Source organism: Panthera uncia (assembly GCF_023721935.1).
Source record: "Panthera uncia isolate 11264 chromosome A1 unlocalized genomic scaffold, Puncia_PCG_1.0 HiC_scaffold_16, whole genome shotgun sequence".
Lineage (NCBI taxonomy): Eukaryota > Metazoa > Chordata > Mammalia > Carnivora > Felidae > Panthera > Panthera uncia.
The window spans coordinates 576113-597599 of record NW_026057576.1 but is presented as its reverse complement, the minus strand read 5'-3'; the positions used below and the strand labels follow the sequence as shown (position 1 = coordinate 597599).

The 21487-nt window shown below is 40.3% G+C and overlaps 1 protein-coding gene across 4 annotated transcripts in view; it reads right to left on the bottom strand.

Moving 5' to 3' along the window:
• The window catches only part of PARP4 (poly(ADP-ribose) polymerase family member 4), a 107607-nt gene that overhangs the window by 19795 nt on the left and 66325 nt on the right, over window positions 1–21487 (bottom strand). For all 4 annotated transcript variants that reach the window (XR_007461037.1, XM_049646678.1, XM_049646680.1 and 1 more), the window contains 10 exons: window positions 20703–20898; window positions 19634–19701; window positions 18868–19055; window positions 15841–15940; window positions 14009–14179; window positions 13646–13726; window positions 12192–12272; window positions 11009–11104; window positions 10294–10416; window positions 1406–2410 (listed from right to left, as the gene is read on the bottom strand). Coding sequence is in view for 3 of the 4 variants with exons in the window: in XM_049646678.1 (XP_049502635.1) it covers window positions 1406–2410; window positions 10294–10416; window positions 11009–11104; window positions 12192–12272; window positions 13646–13726; window positions 14009–14179; window positions 15841–15940; window positions 18868–19055; window positions 19634–19701; window positions 20703–20898 (2109 nt within the window). In the remaining variant the exon portion in view is untranslated. The remainder of the gene's footprint in view (window positions 1–1405; window positions 2411–10293; window positions 10417–11008; window positions 11105–12191; window positions 12273–13645; window positions 13727–14008; window positions 14180–15840; window positions 15941–18867; window positions 19056–19633; window positions 19702–20702; window positions 20899–21487) is intronic.

Genomic DNA, 21487 nt, shown 5'->3' with positions numbered 1-21487 from the left:
GATAGACCATGAGCAGGGAAGGGGCAGAGAGAGAGGGTGACACAAAATCTAAAACAGGCTCTAGGCTCTGAGCTGTCAGCACAGAGCCTGACGCAGGGCTCGAACTCATGAGCCATGAGATCATGAACTCAGCTGAAGTCAGACGCTTAACCAACTGAGCCACCCAAACATCCCTAAGTCTCTACTTTTAAGGCTGATGTTTATTACATATTACGAGGTGGTCGTAAGCCTGAACATGGGGATCTTGACCTCAAAGTATATCAACTTCAGATCCCAGAGGAGCTAATACAGAAAGCAGAAAGGTGGATGAGGTCATAGGCAGGTACACAGACTCTATGGCAATAATTTGAAAAACAACAGCAGTGGTATGTGCCAACTAGTATTAAACTAGTCCTAGGTGCTTAGATTTAAGAAAAACAATCTTTTTAGCCACTTCCTATGGAGAGACTATTACTATACCCACCTTGCAGATGAGACCACTGAGGTACAGAGAGGTTAAGCAACTTGTCCACAGTCAGACAACTAACAAGCAGCAGAGGCACCATGTAAGCTCTACTAGTCTGGCTCCAGGGCCCAGAGACAGCAGCATCTGCTGTACTGCTTCCTACACTGCTTTCATGGACACTCTTCCAGGTAAAAAAAAAAAAAAAGCTGGACAGCTGTTATGATCATGTTTAAACCTCAAAACTGCTCTATGAGGCAGACACTATTATTATTCCCAGTATATGGATGAAGAAACTGAGACTCAGAAAGGTTATCTGACTTGCCTCAAATCAGAAAGTACTAACCACGGCTCAAATTTAGTCTTACACTAAATCAAGTTGCGTTTCCACTTTACTAAACTACTTTACATTAAAACAAATAATTACAGATATGAGGCTGGGTCTTAGTACCAGCGCAGGAACTAAGTTTACTTAGTGTTTCTTAGCTTCACAAATGGAATGATAAGCTCTAACACAGTCTTACATGTTGAGTGATATTCCTAAGACCATATGTGAAAACAATTAGAGTATACTTACAGCTCTCGTCCTCTACGTCAAAGTGGGAAATTTACATAATTGCAATTCACCTGTTCTAGAACCTAGGAAATCAAGGTCTTACTTACCCCATGACCCATTCAGGGATGATTAACTTTCAACTGAGGAATATTAACATTCACTTGCATGATATTCTAGCCTAACAGTTAAAACTAGATAGATAAATACCATTATCAAGCACACTGTATTTATTGTTGACTTTTTTTTGGAAAATTTTTCTCAATGGAAGAAGCAGTGTATTGATTTACATTCTGCCACAAGTCACTCACCTCACTATTGTACTGATAAACGACCAGGTACTTTGAATAGCTCTGCTCTAAACTATGAAGCTAATTAACCACAGACTTAAGGAGAAATAAGACTAATACCTCAGTTTGTAGACTGAAGAGTTTGGTCCAAGGCACAAAATTCATCCAGCTTTGTTCATCTTTTTGTGCCTGAAAGCTTGCAGTAAAGGCACTTCCTGTTAGAACAGATTTTGCCAAACAACGTTTCTGAAATCTTGGTGTTTCAACATTTTTTGTTTCAGAAAAATGCCCATTACTTGAAGTAGATGATGAAATTATGGCACAAACATTTGCTGAAGAAGCCTCCAATTCTGTGTTAGCAAACAGATCTATCTGTGGCTTGTAAGCAGTGCTCGAATGAACTGAGGAATTTTGAAAATAAAGAGGAGAACCAGAAGGGTAATGAAAGTCAAACTCTCTGGATAGACCAGAGGAAGGAACTCTAGGAGGAGAGAAAAAAGTATTCGGCTGTGGGGGAGAGTCCAACTCAAGAGAATTGCTAGCACAATTGTCAGTCTTATGACCTTGATAACTGTAAGGTAGATCAACCTGTCCAAAGTTACATGAGTCACCTGAATAAGGAACACAAGCAAAGGAGCTCAAAGGTAGGACAGACAGTCTGAAAGCGGTAGATGACTCAAGGGAAGAATCACTACAACTGTCAGTTTGAAGGTCTTGGTCATTCTCAGATGGACCAGGCTGTTCAGAACTAGCAGGAGAAGCAAGACAAACCTTTGAACGATGTAAGTGGGAAGGACAGTGGAAACGAGAACCAATTACGGGCTCGACTTCCAAACAGGCTAACCTCTGGGCAGCAGAAATACTGCAAGCACCCTGTTTTAGGAAAGGGTCACTTCTATATAATGGTTCAGTTCCTGTTTGCTTAAATGAATCCATCTGACTTAGATCCAATGGCATTTCCACATCTTCCCATGCGAAATTGAGTGTTAAAGATTTTTCTGATAGTGGGGAACTGAAGCAACCCTTTTCAAAATCTTCAAAAACTTCCAGCTCAGGTGATCCAAGTTTTCTGTTAGTCAAATGATGTCGCAGCTCTTCATTCCGTGCAGAGAATGCTGCAAGAGGCTGCCCGAAAGAGAAAAATGTAAGGGAAAACACAGAATAAAACGAACATACTTCCTAGTAGTTGACTTCCAAGCAGACAAGCAGCTGCTTATCCCAGAGCATTGAAAAGAGGAGATATTCAAGATAATTTAAGTACAATGCCCTTGTTTTGTAGATACAGAGTCTGAGATCTGGAGAGAACAGCAACAATAAATACATCAAATATCTTAGTTTCTCTTGGTTCTTAGCATCTTGGAATTTCAATATCCCTCATTTTATACAAGAGGAAACTGAGGACCAAAGAAGTGTCTTGTACAAGATTTTATAATAGCAGTATCATAATGTGTAAATTAGCCCTAAAATAAGCTGATAATTTGAAATAAATTATTCTAGTCTTTTATACTGCTTTATAGCAATATTAGGAAACTGAGAAAACTGACAGAAATTTCGAAAGCTTTAAAGTAACTAAATGAATATATTTTTACACTAGACTTTGAATAACATGGAAAACAAAAGGGAATTAAGGATGCTATGTTACTACTATTATTTGAATGTTAAAGAGTCATTCCTAAAAAGTTGCATGTAAATAAAATCTAGTTTTATATGAATTACAAGTTTGAGATATTTTGGAAATAATTAGCCTGGCAGCACCTGGCTGGCTCAGGTGTAGAGCATGTGACTCTTTTTTTTTTTTTAAGTGTATTTATTTATTTTGAGAGAGAGAGGGAGACAGGGAGAGAGAGAGAGTGTGTGTGCATGAGCAGGGGAGGGAGAGAGGGAGGAAGAAAGGGGGAGAGAGAGAGAGAGAGAGAGAGAGAGAGAGAGAGAGAATGAATCCCAAGCAGGCTCTGCACTGTCAGCACAGAGTCCTATGCGGGGCTTGAACCCATGAACTGTGAGCTCATGATCTGAGCTGAAGTCAAGAGCTGGACCTTAACTGACTGAGCCACTCAGGCACCCCAAGCATGTGCCTTTTGATCTCGGGGATGTAAATTTGAGCCCCATATTGGGTTTGGAGATTACTTAAAAATAAAATCTTAAAAAAAAATAATTAGCTTGTCATTTTACCAATGTAAAAGAGCTATTTTTATTTTTATTTATTTATTTATTATTTATTTTTTTTTAATATATGAAATTTATTGTCAAATTGGTATCCATACAACACCCAGTGCTCATCCCAACAGGTGCGCTCCTCAATACCCATCAACCACCCTCCCCTCCCTCCCACCCCCCATCAACCCTCAGTTTGTTCTCAGTTTTTAACAGTCTCTTATGCTTTGGCTCTCTCCCACTCTAACCTCTTTTTTTTTTTTTTTCTTCCCCTCCCCCATGGGTTTCTGTTAAGTTTCTCAGGATCCACGTAAGAGTGAAACCATATGGTATCTGTCTTTTAAAAGAGCTATTTTTAAAAAAGAGTAGTCCTTTCCCAAAGAATTTCCACAATGGTTGTGCAATTTTGTACTCCCACCAGCAGTGCGTGGGAGTTACGGTTGTTCCACATCCTCATCACATCTAGTACTGTCAGTCCCTTTTAGGCCATGCTGGTGGTATGTAAAGGTATTTTCCTGTGGTTCCAACTTGCATATTCTGATGTACAGCATCTTTTCATATGCTTGTTTGCCATCTGTATACCTTCTCTGGTGAAGTGTCTGTTCAAATCTGTTCATTATTTTATTGGATTTTCTTATTGAATTTTAAGATTTCTTTCTATATTTTAGATAAGTCTTTGCCAGGTATGTTTTACAAATATTTTCTCACTGTGTGGTTTCCCCTTTCATTTGCTTAAAGGGGGTCTTCTGAAGAGTAAAAGTTTGTGTGGGTTTTTTGTTTTGTTTTTTATTTACTTGAGAGAGAGTGTGTGTGTGTGTGTATGCGAGCCAGGGAGAGAGGCAGAGGGGGAGAGAGAGAGAGAGAGAGAGAGAGAGAGAGAGAGAGAGAGAGAATCTTAAGCAGGCTACACGCTCAGCACAGACCCCGATGTGGGGCTTGATCCCATAACCCTGGGATCATGACCTGGACAGAAATCAAGAGTTAGACATTCAACTGATAGAGTCACCCAGGCAACCCAAAGAGCAAAAGTTTTGATTCTAGTGAAGTCCAATTCACCAATTTTTTACAGATTTTTTTTAATTTAAGAAAACTTGGGGTGCCTGGGTGGCTCAGTTGGCTAAGTGTCTGACTCTTGGTTTTGACTCAGGTCGTAATCTCACAGTTCGTGGGATCAAGCCCTGCATCAGGCTCTGTGCTGACGGCATGGAGCCTGCTTGGGACTATCTCTCTCCCTCTCTATCTGCCCCCACCCTGGTCATGCTCCCTCTCTCTCAAAGCAAACAAACAAACAAACAAACAACCCTAAAAAAATTAAGAAGCCTTTGTCCAACCCAAATTCACTAACATTTTTTCCTACTTTTTCTTCTAGATATTCTAGCACTGTTCAGTTGTTACATTCAAGTCTGCAATCCAATCAATTTTTGCACACAGTGTGAGCTGAGGGCAGAGGTTCATTTTTGTCTCATATATGGCTATCCAGTTGTTCCAGAAACATTTGTTGGAAAAATCACCCTTTCCCATTGAGTTACCTTGACACCTTCATAGAAAATTAATTGACCTTATATATGTGGATATATTTCTAGACTCTCTACTCTGTTCCAACCGTTACATGTTCCAGTGATGTTCCCATGGTACAGATGTCTATTTTACACCAATATCACACTCTCCTAATTACTGTAGCCTTATAAAATAGTAGTCTTGAAATCAGATAGTGTAAGGCCTCCAGCATTTTCTTCCTTTTCAAAGTTGTTTTGGCTAGCCAAGATCTGTTACCCTTACATAAAACGTTTGAAATTAGTGTGTCAGGTTTTTTTTTTTTTTTCAGTGCCATTAACTTTATTTTTTATCTTTTGAAATTAGTGTTTTTTCTTTAATTCTTTTTTTTTAATGTTTATTTATTTTTGAGACAGAGAGAGACAGAGCATGAATGGGGGAGGGGCAGAGAGAGAGGGAGACACAGAATCTGAAACAGGCTCCAGGCTCTGAGCTGTCAGCACAGAGCCCGAGGCGGGGCTCGAACTCACGGACCGTGAGATCATGACCTGAGCCGAAGTCGGATGCTCAACCGACTGAGCCACCCAGGCGCCTCTAGTGTTTTTTTCTTTTAATTTAAATCCAAGTTATTAAACATATAATGTAATAATAACTTCAAGAATAGAATTTAGTAATTTGTCACTTGCATATAACACCCAGTGCTCATCCCAACAAGTGTTCTCCTTAATGCTCCTTGCCCATTTAGCCCTTCCCTCCAACCCAACACCCGCCAGCAACCCTCAGTTTGTTCTCTGTATTTAAGAGTCTCTTATGGTTTGTCTCCGTCTCTGTTTTTATCTTATTTTTGCTTCTCTTCCATTATATTCACCTGTTTTGTATCTTAAATTCCACATATGAGTGAAATCATATATTTGTCTTTCTCTGACTTATTTCACTTAGCATAATATACTCTAGTTCCATCCACACTGTTGCAAATGGCAAGATGTCATTCTTTTCGATCACTGAGTACTATTTCATTATATATATATATATATATATATATATATATATATATATATATAGATGTATACACACACACACACACACACACCCCACATCTTCTTTATCCATTCATCAGCCGATGGACATTTGGGCTCTTTCCATACTTTGGCTATTGTCGACAGTGCTGCTATAAACATTGGGGTGCATGTGCCCCTTTGAATCAGCATTTTTGTATCCTTTGGGAAAATACTTAGTAGTACAATTGCTGGGTCATAGGGTAGTTCTATTTTTAATGTTTTGAGGAACCTCCATACTGTTTTAAGAGTGGCTGCACCACTTTGCATTCCCACCATCAGTGCAAAAGGGTTCCTCTTTCTCTGCATCCTTGCCAACATCTGTTGTTGCCTGAGGTGTTAATTTTAGCCATTCTGACAGGTGTGAGGTGGTATCTCATTGTGGTTTTAATTTGTACTTCCCTGATGATGAGTGACATTGAGCATCTTTCATGTGTCAGTTGGCCATCTGGATCTTCTTTGGAAAAGTGTCTCTTCATGTCTTTTTCCCACTTCTTCACTGGATTAGTTGTTTTTTGGGGTGTTGAGTTTGATAAGTTCTTTATAGATTTTGGATCCAATCCAAATCAAATCCAGTCCAAATCCAATCCGATATGTCATTTGCAAACATCTTCTCCCATTCTGTTGGTTGCCTTTCAGTTTTGCTGATTGTTTCCTTTGCTGTGCAGAAGCTTCTTATTTTGATGAGATCCCCATGGTTCATTTTTGTTTTTGTTTCCCTTGCTTCCAGAAACATCTCAAGTTAAGGAATTGCTGTGGCCAAGGTCAAAGAGGTAGTTGACTGTTTTATCCTCTAGGATTTTGATGGTTTCCTGTCTTACAAATAGGTCTTTCATCCATTTTGAGTTTATTTTCGTGTATGGTGTAAGAAAGTGGCCCAGGTTCATTCTTCTGCATGTCACTGTCCAGTTTCCCCAACACCGTCTGTTGAAGAGACTTTTTTCCATTGGATATTCTTTCCTGCTTTGTCAAAGATTAGTTGGTCATACGTTTGTGGGTCCATTTCTGGGTTCTCTATTCTGTTCCGTTGATCTATGTGTCTGTTCTTGTGCCAGTACCATACTGTCTTGATGATTACAGCTTTGTAATACATCTTGAAGTTTGGAATTGTGATGCCTCCAGCTTTGGTTTTCTTTTTCGGGATTGCTTTGGCTATTTGGGGTCCTTTCCAGTTATATACAAATTTCAGGATTGTTTGTTCCAGCTCTGTGAAGAATGCTGGTGTTATTTTGATAGGGATTGCATTGAATATGTAGATTGCTTAGGGTAGTATCGACATTTTAACAATATTTGTTCTTCCTATCCAGGAGCATGGAATGTTTTCCCATTTTTTGTGTGTCTTCTTCAATTTCTCTCATAAGCTTTCTATAGTTTTCAGCATACAGATCTTATACCACTTTAGTTAGGTTTATTCCTAGGTATTTTATGGTTTTTGGTGCAATTGTAAATGGGATTGCTTCCTCAATTTCTCTTTCTGTTGCTTCATTATTGGTGTGTAGAAATGCAACCGGTTTCTATACGTTGATTTTATATCCTGTGACTTTGCTGAATTCCTATATCAGTTCTAGCAGTTTTTTGGTGGAGTCTTTTAGGTTTTCCACATAGAATATCAGGCCACCTATGAAGAATTAAAGTTTGCCTTCCTCCTTGCTGATTTGGATGCTTTTTATTTCTTTGTGTTGTCTGATTGCTGAGGCTAGGACTTCCAACACTATGTTGAATAACAGTGGTAAGAGTGGACATCCTTGTATTCCTGACCTTGTGTTCCTTAAAGCCCTCAATTTTTCCCCATTGAGGATAATATTAGCATTGGGTCTTTCATATATGGCTTTTATAATCTCAAGGTGTGATCCTCCTATCCCTATTTTCTTGAGGGTTTTTTTTTTTTAATCAAGAAAGGCTGTTGTATTTTGTCAAACACTTTCTCTGCATCTATTGAGAGGACCATATGGTTCTTGTCCTTTCTTTTATTGATGTGATGTATCACATTGATTGTTTTGTGGATATTGAACCAGTCCTGCATCCCAGGTACAAATCCCACCTGGTTGTGGTGAATAATTCTTTTAATGTATTATTTGATCCGGTTGGCTAGTATCTTGTTGAGGATTTTTGCATCCGTGTTCATTAGGAAAATTGGTCTGTAGTTCTTTTTAGTGGGGTCTTTGTCTAGTTTTGGAATCAATGTAATGCTGGCCTCATAGAGTGAGCTTGGAAGTTTTCCTTCCATTTCTATGTTTTGGAACAGCTTCAAAATAATAGGTTTTAACTCTTTTTTAAATGTTTGGTAGAATTCCCCTGGAAATCCACCCAGTCCTGTACTCTTGTTTGTTGGGAGATTTTTGATTACTGAGTCAATTTTTTTTTTACTGGTTATGGAGCGTGTCAATTTCTAAACAAAAAAACTTGCTGGGACTTTGATTTGTATTGAATTGAATCTATATATTAATCTGAGGAGAATCAATATCTTAACAATATGGAATCATCTGATTCAAGAACATCTATTTAGGTCTTCTTCAACTGAAATTTTCTCAGCAATTTTTTAACTTTCAATGTATAGGTCCTGCTTATATTTTGTCAAATTTGATTCTATGTATTTTGTATTTTCTATGGTATTATAAGTGCTATTGTTTTTTAAATTTCAGTTTCTGATTATTACTAGTATACAGAAATCCAGTTGGTTTCTTACATTGACCTTGCATCCTGTAACTTTGCCAAACTCACTTATTAGTGCCACTAATTTTTCTACAGAATCTTTAAGAGGTTCTACATATACAATTAGGTTGCTTATGAGTAAAGAAAGTTTTGATTCTTTCTTTCCAACCTGTATGCTTTTCATATACTTTTTCTTGCCTTAGGTACCAGCTAGAATATTCTGTACAATGTTGAACAGAAGTGGTAAGGTCAGACATCCTTGCCTTGTACCCACCCTGAGGGGAAAACCATTCAGTATTTTACCATTAAATATGACATTAACTTTAAGTTCTTCATTGGTGCCCTTTATCAAAAGAGGGATTTCCCTTTCCTAGTAGGCTAAAAGCTTCTTGTTATTTTTTTTTCCTTTTTTAATTGTTGTAGGCTGTCTCTGTGCTGAGAATCAGCCTGAAGTAAACTTAATGCCTTCGTAGGTCTTTTCTGAGCTTTTCGTTGGTTTTGTGCAGACACTTTTTAATTATTCCCATATATGCAGTTGTTTTTGAATGTCCTGATGTTCAGTGTCTGGCTCCCAAAAGGGGAAGAGCAAAAAATGAGCAGGGGGAGTAAAGCTGCAGGCTCTTTAAATCCCCTGGAAGTCACTTCAGCCAGAGGGCAGCGGGCTTGCAACAACAACCGGAGAGCTGCCTCAGAGGCCACCTACCTCTGTGTCTGCGAGGCGGGCTGCAGTCACCCCCCAACCCTGCCACTGCCCATCTCTTCTGTGGCAGCTACAATTTCTCTTTGATCTAAGAGGAACTATGTGACCAGAGAAGTAAACTCAGAAAAAAAGTGGAAACAGGATTTTCAGAAGTTATTCTTCCCTTTTCCTTTCTTTAAAGACAACTAGAAGATGAAACAAAACAAAAATTCTGCATGCAAGATTTGAGGAAACATCTGTGGTTTTGTTGTTGCTCTGTTGTCATTTACCATCTCAAAACATGGTTTTATGAGCAAAGCAAGCAAATGATATCTAATGTGTTTTTATATTCTTAACTGACATAATAACTTCAAAATGGATCGAGGAAAATGAATGTTGCATATTTTCCCAAAATTCCTCTCAAATTTTTTCATTAGATTCTGAATTCCAAAATTTTGGCTTTTTTTTTTTTTTAACCAACCTAGACACCTAAGGGTCTAATAGCACTGTTACGTTCCTTTGGTTTTGCATATGCCTTCCACTTTCTATGCAAGTCACATTTCTCAACTTCTGTTTCTGGCTACAAAGGCCACAGTATAAAGCACTATTAGCTTTAAGAATTATTCGTGGTGGATTTAGATTACTATATAGGACTTTTATCACTACTTTCATGATGATGAACCTATCAATTACTTAGAATAAATGACTTTAGTTTCCTGTATGGCAGTTTATTTGTCTATGAATGAAGCCAAATCACAGTTGTTCTCCTTCGGGACTCTATAAATACATTTATATATGGTGGCTTTCTCAGTCACGTAACAGCTTTTTTATAAATGCGCAAATATTTTCCATTATGAGGGAGACAACAGTTTCTGCATATACAAGCAATAGGGTGCTATTTTAGCACAGGGTTCCCCTCACCATCATTAAAATATGAAAACACAATATCGACTTATTTGGTAATTAACATCTACCTGTACCACACTGGCATCTGGTTGCTCCTCCTGCCAGCTCATGTATGGCAGGAAATCTACATCCTCTTTGGCAATAAGTTCCATAATATTTGGAATATTAGGAGAAGGTGCCTCCTTACCATCCTATATTGAATCACAATTAGGTAGAAATAAAACAGACATTATCAAATCAAGTGATTACTATATATTCTAAAGCCTGGTGAATCCTTAGTACGTTTGGGTGTCAGATTGGGTGTCTTGGGCCACAAGAGGGAGAGAGAGAGAGAGAGAGGCACACGCTTAGCTTTCCTCTTTATTGAGCTGGGTGCCGTGTACAAAGTGCCTTCTGTGGGTTCACCTCTTAAATTTATGAAAGAGAAAGGGCCTCTCACGGGAGGGGAAGCTCAAGCCCTTTCTACTTTTTGAGGGTCTCGCATTAATAAAAGATGAGAAATACCAAAATGTAACAAAATTGTAGTATATCTCAGAAGTACACACATAACTAATAATTATAACATTAAAAATAATAGTACATGTGACTCATTTAGAGAGATTATCACAAACGCTAACTGTGAGGCCCTTCATGAATGCAAGGCCCTGCTTTGATGGTCCTCCCTGTCCTCTTCCCCTGCTCTTTGTGAGTCATGAATGTGGATACTGTCAGTGACAGAGCAAGAGAAATTTTCTTAATATGCAAATACAAATGAAATAGCCATGAATTAACAATAATACGTACCCTTTTCTCAACTGCCACAAAGCTTGTAAATTGTGTTATGAGAGAGTTTTCTTTACTGAGTTTAATAATCAGAGATTTTAACATTTGCTTCTTCATCTAGGATAGAATCATACAAGTGTAGTCACATTTCACTTTATTTTTCACTAGTTAGCTATGTATGACCAATAAAACAAGTGTTAAATAATCTAACAAGGCATTTTTCTATAAAATAAAGCATTTTACAATTAGCATTTCAAGTTAAATTGAGTCAATGGCCCTGTGTGAATGTCTTGAGTAGGGGACTCAACATTCCCTGCAAAATAGGATCAAGTGACTGGCTAAGTCATAGAAAAAATAATTCATATTTATATAGCTCTTTACGGTTAACAAAGAACTCTCATCCTCAAGTGTGGTGAGCTTCTGCATTCTTTTACAGACAGTCCACGCCTCCCATTTTAAAGATGGGGAGTCCAAGGTGTGGAGAGGTGGAGGGACCTGTTCAGGACTATTTGGTGGCAGGGCTGGTCAGCTGCCCCTAGAGGTAAGAAGGCCTAAAGTAAAGCAGAACACAGGCTGCTAATCCAAGGGCAGCAAGGGAGAACAGTGAAAACACAAGGCTCTCTATCACTGGCTGTGACTGCATTCACAGCCAGGCATGGCACTCTGGTGCCTTCTTTCTGGGAGGGCACCGGGTATGACTGCTCCTAAGCTCATTTAAGTTCACAGCTCCAGAGGCACCAGGCCATCGGTGGGCTGGCTGAGTGGGACCCCCTGCCAGGGGCCGCATCGGCTCAGTGAAGAAGGAGCAGGGCAGGCTCTGGCTCCACTGTCTGTCTTTAGGCTGCTCACCTACCTGCCCTGCACCTGGGCTGCTTCATCACTACGATGAGGCTACCAGCGCCTACAATGTATGAAATCTAAGGTGATATTTATGACAGGCACTCAGTGACTGTCCTCTGAGCCCTCTTCTGGTCTCTTTCTGATGAGTAAAATGGTCATGGAGTTCTCAGGAAACCAATGACATCTGCTCTTTCATTGATCCATTTAACGAACATGTACTGAGCACCGTAGGTGCAGAAAATACAGACACAACAATGAATCCCTCCCCACCCCCCCACATGCTTCTCCACTCAGCTATCCTCACTTTACGTTTCCATGGATAAAATCAATTTAAGAAGCATCAAGAACAATGGAAAGAGCGAACCTCATGATTCGTTTCATTTTCATGGAGAATGCCATCTTCATAATCTCGGATCAGAGCTCGCGCTGTCAGCTTGTGTATCATCTGTGTTGAAGCAGCAAAGGGGAGAAAAAGATTCAAATGGCTTCTAACTGAAGTCTTACTTAGAAAACCACTTTTAACTTGAGGTATAGGAGTACATACAAAAAATTCACCCCTTTTAAAAGTGTCCAGTTTGGTGAGATGTAACGAATGTATACAGTTGTGATGACCACACTGAAATAAAGATTCAGAACAGTTCTTCACTTTCAAAAGTTCCTCATGCCCCTGGCTGTCACCTCTAGCCCCTGGCACCCACTCATCTGTTTTCCGTCCCTACAGTTTTGCCTTTTCTGTAAAAGGGTATTTTGCCACTTCAGTTTATCTCAAAAACCGTAAGCTGTTCTTCTGTAGGAAGAGTCGGCCTAGTGCTACGATGCCCCACCGTGAATGTGACTTCCACTCGGAAGGGCAGGGGCAGCAAAATGTGCCCTGGGAAGTGTGGGGTAAAGGATCGCCTCCCTTTCTCTCCAACGAAGAAACACAACTGATCTTAAATGGCAATGTCTCATTTCCATAATAATTCCAACTCTTGTAATTTTGTTATCAGTAGGGCCACAGCTCACAGAGAAAGTACCACTATAAAACCTGCAATTTCATGGAGGATGACCTCTTCCCAGGCAAAATCGTTTGACTTAATTTCCTCCTTAGATTCAATTTTTAAACCAATATGGAGATTCCCTAAACTTCTATACACACATCACGGGCAAATAATAAGTTATAATTATTGATTTGGGGTAAAAAAGCAAGTCATATTTTATTTGAAAAACAAAAAACAAAAATCTGCAATGTCTGGGAAATAGTTTATCTGCTTATGCAAGTACTTCTATGAATAGCAAACTGCACATATAATATACATAGGTGAGGGATTTTCCAGGTCTGACTATAGTAGATCAAGTACTAATGCAAATACTACAAACTTCTCAGTGATAATTCATTTGCTTTTAATCCAAAAGTAGAAAAAACAAACACACTCTCAATATATGTTTACTCTTGGCCTAGGACTATTATACTGAGTAATACGAAATAACATAGGTGGATCGTGGCACTTAACTTTTATTGAGTCATGGGCACATTCGAGAACCTCCCCTAAAAACTGTTCACGTATAAAATACCAAGTTTCATTGCAGTTATTCATGGCCACTGATGCTCATGTGGATACACGAGACTCAAGAACCCCAGAAGAAGTACTGTGTTAGAAACTGAGTCCAAGTGTCCTCATTTGTACGGATAACAATCCTCCACATCATATTGTGTACTGAAGTGTCAACACAGAGAAACAGGAGCAACAAAGGAAGTACAGGGAGCATTACACAAGAAAATATTAAATGATGGCAACTTTCAAACAGTGAGTTCATAGTTCAAGGTTTGAATCTTACAGTTCCAGTTGTCTTCTGAAGTTCAGTAGTTGATACCATCGTAGAAAATTGTTTCTCTTGAATTAATGCACACAGAGTTGCCTGAAACGGGGTGGGGGTGGGAAGGAAATCCCTTATTAGCTTTGTCACTCCACAGTGTCTTGGTTAGTTTCACAGTGATTTTCTCTCTCCTTTCAATGGAAGTTAAAAGGCTCCCCGATGTCCCTAGGTAACTACCCATTACGTTTCCAGAAGCAGAAAAATTTGCCAGCATATTATGATCTGGGGGGAGGAGAGGAAAGAAAAGAGAAAGAAAAGAAAAATAGAACTCTTGGCAACATACATTGTTCTTCCCACACTAAAACCAGCCATGTGCTTCCTCACCTGTGTGCAATGAGGAATAAATCCGTAGACAAGGAGTCGATGGTTGAGGAACAAGGACTGCACCTGGGCTGGGGCCTGCAGGGGTTCAGGTGCATCTGCACTTAGCTGCTGCCACTTGACGGAGACAGAGTGACAACTTGGAGAATGCAACCGGGTCATCTGGTCTTCTATCTATTTATAAGAAAGGAATTATTTCTCTCTCAATGTTACACCCAGAAAATAGTGACTTAACACTGAGAATAATTTTACATTCTATCTTTCAGGATTTGTAGCTCTCTGTTTTTTTTTTTTTTTTTTTTTTTTTTTCCTCCTTCCTGCTCAGGGTACTTTTTCAAAAAGATTTTAAATAGAATTCTTTTTTAAAAAATTTTTTTCTAATTTTTATTTATTTTTGAGACAGAGAGAGACAGAGCATGAATGGGGGAGGGGCAGAGAGAGAGGGAGACACAGAATCTGAAACAGGCTCCAGGCTCTGAGCTGTCAGTACAGAGCCCGACGTGGGGCTCAAACTCACGGACCGTGAGATCACGACCTGAGCTAAAGTTGGACGCTCAACCGACTGAGCCACCCAGGCGCCCCTTAAATAGAATTCTTAATAGCATTAGCACATAATTTAAACGTGCAAAACATCCCTAAATCATTCCATTAGTTAATTACTAATATACAACTTTTGCAGGGAGTAGATTCCAATTATACAAATTAATCCTACAAAGGGCTTGAATAGATGTTTTCCAAAGAAGGTGTACGGATGGCCAAGGAGCACATGAGAAGTTGTTCAACATCACTAGTCATTAGGAAAATGCAAATCAAAACCCCAGTGAAATACAACTTCACACTCTAGAATGGTTATTATGAAACAAAACAAACAAAAAAAACCCCCAAAAACAACAAGTGCTATTGATTATGTAGAAAAACTAGAACTAGTACATTGCTGATGGGAATATAAAATGGTGCAGCTGCTATGAACAACAGTATGGCAGTTCCAAAAAGCTAAACACAGAACTACCAGAAATTCCACATCTGGGTATACACCTAAAATAACTGAAATCAGAGTCCTGAACACATGCTTGTGTGTCAATACTCAGAGCAGCATAACTCATAACAACTAAAAGGTGGAAACAACACAAATGTCTACCAACAAATGAACCCATAAACAAAATGTGGTGTGTGCACACAATGAAATATTACTTAGCCTTTAAAAAGGAAGAAAATTCTGACATAGTCTACAATGTGCATAGATCTTGAAAACATTATACCAAGTGAAATAAGCCAGGCACAAAAGGACAAATACTATAGGATTCCGCTTACATGAAGTATCTAAAGAGTCAAATTCACAGAAAGAAAGTAGAATGGTAGTTGGCAGGGGCTGGGGTGTAGGTACAATGGGAGCAGCTCTTTAATGAGTTGAGTTTGTTTCGGATGATGAAAAATTCTGGAGATGGATGGAGGTGATGGCTGCACAACATTACGAATGTGCCTTAATGCCACTGAATGCCACTAAAAATGGTTAAATGGTAAATTTTATGTATATTTTGCCACAATGACAGATAATGCTAACAAAACATGGATACTACTTTACCTTTAAAAATCCCCCATGATACTTTATAAAGAAGAAATCAAACTACAAGCTAAGAGAATGACCCAATTAAGGAGAATGTTTCTGCTAGATGTTAGACAATAACTGAGGGGTGCAATACCTTCAGGCCTGTGGCCTTTTTGTAGGGCCCCTTTCTATTAACGAAAACACAGAAGTTACTGTCAATGGATTTGTAAGAAGATATTATTTCCACATATAAGCATAAAACTAGAAATAAGATGTTTGAGAAACGTACCTGTTTTTTCCAACTGTGTTTGGATTTTGAGTTAAAATACTCAAATACTCCAGCACCGTACTGGGACAAAGTCCTTAAGATATGACGATTTGCTGTAGAACTGATCACATTTCACATGTTATAATCTTCAAGAAATTTTAGAAATATTTTTGAAGTACATGTAGTTAACAGTGTTGATATAGTTCAGAACTCAATAGAGGAAACATTATACGCAGAAGAATTGCTTTTCTGTAGTTGAGGTTAGAGAGATAAAACTCAGGACAGACAGTATGAAACATCTGAAGCTTTGGGTAATTTAGGCTCCCATATATCAGAAAACTTATTTCTCTTTCACAATAGAAAAAAAAAAAAGCAGAAATTCTTGACTCCTGATTTACCAAAAGAGAGAATAGATGATTCTGAAAAACCTCTGAAAAGTTATCAGAATACTGGTAAAAATATCAACCTGCTTTCAATGAATGTCAGTTACCCAAATTTGATCCCAAAGGCCAAGAACTGGCAAAGAGTTAATAAAGTCTACATCTTCAAATATAATGCACATCTGGGGGCACATGGGTGGCTCAGCTGATAAAACGTCCCACTCTTGATTTTGGCTCAGGTCATGATCTCATGGTTTGTGAGATCAAGCCTCGCATTGGGCTCTGCGCTGACTGTGCGGGGCCTGCTTGGGATTCCCTCTCTCCCTCTCTTTCTGATCCTTCCCTTCTCTCTCTGTCTCTCAAAACAAACAAACAATCAAACAAACAAACAAACATTAAAAAATTATGATGCACAACTAGATAGCAAAAAGGATAGGGAAGTGTCTTTCTAGCAAAAATAAGCTTTGCTATTTGAATGACAATGTCGTATTAAATTTCTCTTGATAATAATTCTGTAACTATTAAGAAAGCTTTTCTTAGAGACGTTCCTCCTAAAATAATAAAGAAACAATTATTTTTCAGGAAAAGAGCTTAAGAAAGTTATTTATTTCTGAAATATGTCCTAACCTATTTATTAAAGATTGGATTTGTCTTTAGTCTTCAAAATTAATTGGTGGAGACTACAACACCAGTTAGAGAATCCCCCTAAGCTGGAGTTTATTTCTCTTTTACCAATTTCATCAGCTAGTGAGGCTGCTTGGAATCCGTTTTTGCTCCTGCTGTGCAGACCTCAGGGGACAGCTTGTTACAATAGGCAATAGTTCAGTCTCTACTCCTGGAGAACTCACATCTTGCTAGAGTTTGTGAACACAAAGGAGTATGAGAAACCTGTAGAAAGATCCTAAAAACCTGACAGAAAATCAGTAAAACTTCCAGCTCCCTCAGGCTGGGTTGTGTGAGAGCACAAAGTCACCTCCCAAAGGAGGTTTGTGCCCACCCACCCCCATCACGGCGTCCTCCCCTATTTCCTTCGTGGCACTTAGGAAAACCCATCTCCCTTTGAGCTTACTGGGTTGTTTGCTGTCTGGCTCCCCATACCCGGCACTGTGGTCCTGCACCAAGGCGCACCTGTCTCATGACAGGCCCTCAGCAAAGAAGGAATCAACGGGGCCCGGTGTCTTCTGCACTGATGTCTGAGCCACGACCCTGGCACTGCCTCTGCCACACGGTCAGGGGAGCAGGGAGGAGGCAGTTCCCTGCAGCGTGTTGCGGCCAGCCCCCTGTGTGTACAGGCACAAGTTACTCAGGTGAAGTCCATTTAGGAGCACTTGCTGGGGAAGTCCACGGGGGGCTGGATGATTTCCTGGTTGGTCTGTGGTGCCCAGCTCTCACATTAGGGAACAGGACTGGAGCTGTGACTGAGGCAGGGCAGACAGAGGAGAAGAGCCCTCTGGGCAGGCAGGTCTGGCTTGGGTACAGGGCCCTCAAAGGGTGTCTAGGGCTCCAGCTCCTGAAAGTCATGGCCGAGGCCTGAGGAGGACCCCGGTCCAGGACAGCACAGTGGCCCCAGAGAACAGCAACACCCACCTCCACCCCTACCCCTGTGTTGAGGGGCTCTCCCACTCCATGCACTCAGAATAGGGAGGCCTGGTGATCATTTGCCAGGATGGTGACTATGTGGGGGAGAGTCCCAGGAGACAAGGGTGCAGGCATGCTCTGTGCAAACACCAGTCTGGCCCTTGGTGTTTTCCTTATGTTTACACCATACACCTCGGTTTCGTCCAAAACAGCTAACTATGATTGGGGTGGGGGTTCATTCCAACAATGAAGAGGGTCTAGCCTCCAGAGAGAGAGATCTTAAATCCATTATAGGGTTTGAAAATGCAAATGTGGCAGCCACCACAAAGGTGTGAAGGAGCAAGAGCCTGGGTGGGACCCTCAGCCCTGGTCACAAACCGCCAGGGGTGGGGGTGCGCCCGGCACTTCAGGCTTCTCAGGATAGGCTGGAAATCTGGATTTTTATGTAACATAATAATATCTAACGTTGACTTGGTGTTTGCCGTGTGCCATCTCTGTTCTTAAGACTATTCTTAAGTACTTTTTAATTTTTTTAATGTTTATTTATTTTTGAGAGAGAGACAGAGACAGAGAGAGAGAGAGATTGTAAGCTTGGCAGGGAAAGAGAGAGAGAGAGAGAGGGAGAGAGAAAGAGAGAGAGAATCCCAAGTAGGCTCCATACTGTCAGTGTAGAGCCCTACACGGGGCTGGAACTCACAGTGAGATCATGACCTGAACCAAAATCAAGAGTCAGATGCTTAACTGACTGAGCCACCCAGGTGCCCCGTAAGTACTTTTTATATATGAGCTCATTGAATCCTCAGAGTAAACCTATTAAATCTATGACTTTTTCACTATCATCTTCATTTTATACACAAGAGATTTAATAACATGCCCAAGGTCAGAGCTAACAAATGGCCAATTCAGGTATTGAGACCCAGGCAGTCTCAGAGCCCAGAGCTCTACAACTATATGCTAAACAGTTTCTATACACCGTTATCAACTTCAAAACTTCTAGAAATCCTGTGTAGGTCAACAAAAAAAACCCCTGCCCACAGGCTGCCTTCTTCACCCACAGTGCTCACTGTGTCACTAGACCTTCCACACTTACCCAATACCACAGGAGAACAGCCTGGTGTGTTGGACATTTCTTTTCACAAGCTGCAATGTCAGACTCTCATTCTGGAGGTGCCCATCAGATATAAGGAGAATGTTCCGTAACCCTTGAGAAGGGTACAGTAAATTTAAATACCGGAGTGTTTTCCAGAAGTCTGTATTTCCCATGGTAGGTGTAGCAGACTAGAGGAAATGAAGTGAAAGGTTATTTACTACTTTTGGGGTCTAGTCACCATTAACTGTCATCATTTACTGAAGCACGTCTCAGTGAGGGTTTAGAGACATCGTCACTGAAAAGATGTATTTTTTTCTCAATTATGCATTTGTGCAACAACTTCACTTACATCCTCTTAGTTTATTTTATGTCACACAGTCACTATAATATTATCAGTGGACACTTATTTGACTTTTTTTATGCCTCCCCAGGGTTTGCTGGCATGGACTGAGGAAGCAATTAGTCATTCTCAGCTTGCTCTGTCTTCAGAAATAGAAAAAAAGGAACAGAAGAAAACATTCCAATGCTGTTGCATTTAGGTGGTAGGAATGTGGGTGATTTTTTTCTTTCTACCCTTTTTAATTTCCAGTTTTTCTTTAGTGAGTTCATATGGCTTTTATTAATAAAATAAAAGAGCCCACCAACATACAAAAACTGAAGGACTGGGGGTGTTCCAATAGCGCTCGTGGGGGGAATAAGTCTGGACAGTACTGTTAAACCTTGATAGGAAAAGACCCAAGAGATGAAGGAAGGTCCTTTTACTCACCATAATGAACTCTGTTGGCACATTGTTGCTTGTGATGTACTTAGGATATGAAAATAATTCCTTGTAACCTGTGTGATAAGATTGGCGTGAGGTGTAGCTACGAAATATTCACTTTACTGACCACTAACAATGTTTGATGGTTTTAACATGCCAAAAATTCACCACACTATTCCTTTAAATAATAAACTCTAGTGCACTGAAATTATGCACTTTACAATGCAAAGTGTCCTGAATAAAATTACATGTAGACTTCTGTTCTGTAGCAGATTGCTCATGCAAAGTAAGATGTGGGGTGTCACAACAGCACAGGCAGCCTGGCCACGGCAGGGACACGTTCTCCTTCCAGGGCCTTGGTTTTCCCAGGCTTATCTGACCTCTGCCCAGCAGCAGCAGACCCTAGCTCCTTCATAAAAGGGCAGGTCTTCTGCTCAATGGGATGGAACGTAAGAATCATCAGGACCGGACTGCCCCCTCACTCTACTCTGGTTCTTTCTCTCATTCCTGAAATACCTTCTTCTGGTGGCTGACATGTCCCTGGACCCCCACCTGGAGGATGGTATTGCTTTTCCTCTAAAAGGGCTGATCTGACGCTTGCTGAACCCTTATAGATTTTCTACATTGTGCTGATTTCACATGTTCTGTCCATATGCTTGGGACCCTCATACATCTCAACCAAGGGTCTTGCATTTGGTTCAGCTGCTAGGAACACTAGTAGTATTTATAAAGCACTTGATATGTGATAGGCACTGTTTTAAATCCTTTACAGGAAGTAGCTCAATCCTTACACCAACACTGTGAGGTGGGAACTATCACCCTTATATTACAGATGAGGAAACTGAGGTATAAAAAGTTCAAGTAATTGCCCAAGGTGACAGCCAGGGCTAGTAAGTGATAGAGTTGGAATGTGAAGCCAGGGATCTGGCTCCGGTGTTCTGGTTCTTGAACTCCATGCTATGCTACCTCTTACTCCATAGGTGAGGTCAGGGTACTAACAGCCATCAGCTCTACTCACGAGCATGTTCATATTAAGGAGGAAGCACGCTTTGGACTGGGGCCAAAGAGCACCCACCTGTGCCAAACTTGACAATGTTTATCTTTTGCTTCTTTCCCACCAAGGACAGTGCATATAAGGCAATTTGCTTGGCTTGCAAGAATGTCGCACCCTCCATGGAAACGGAGCAATCAAGACAAATAATCACTTCATTGTTCTCAGCTAGGTCAGGGAGTGTGATATCGAGGTCTGGTTGAAAAACAAGCATGCAGGCCTAAAAAAAGAAAAAAGGTGCTGGACTGGTGTTTATCTTAAACTGGTCTGGCTTGTTTACATTGGTATAGGCATGCCTTGGAGATATTGTGGGTTCGGTTCCGGAATACCACCATAAAGCAAGTATCACAATAAAGTGAGGTAAATAAAGGTTTTGGTTCCCAGCGCATATAAAGTTATGTTTACACTACAGTGTAGTCTATTAAATGTGCGATTGCCCCGTGTTGGGCTCTGTACTGACAGCAGGGAGCCTGCTTGGGATTTTCTCTCTCTCTCTCTCTCTGTCCCACTCACAATCTCTTTCTCTCTCAATCTCTCTCTCAGAAATAAATAAACATTAAAAAAAAATAGTTATTTTTTTGCTGCTGGAGGGTCCTGCCTCGATGTCAATGGCTGCTGACTGACCAGGATGGTGGCAGCTGAAGGCTGGAGTGGCTGTGGCAATTTCTTAAGATAAGATTAACAATGAAGTTTCCACATCTATTGACTTTCCCTTCCATGAGTGATTTCTCTGTAGCATGTGATGCTCCAGATGTGTAGCTGTGTAGATGTAATGTGTAGCCTGATGGCAGGGCTCGATACCATGACCC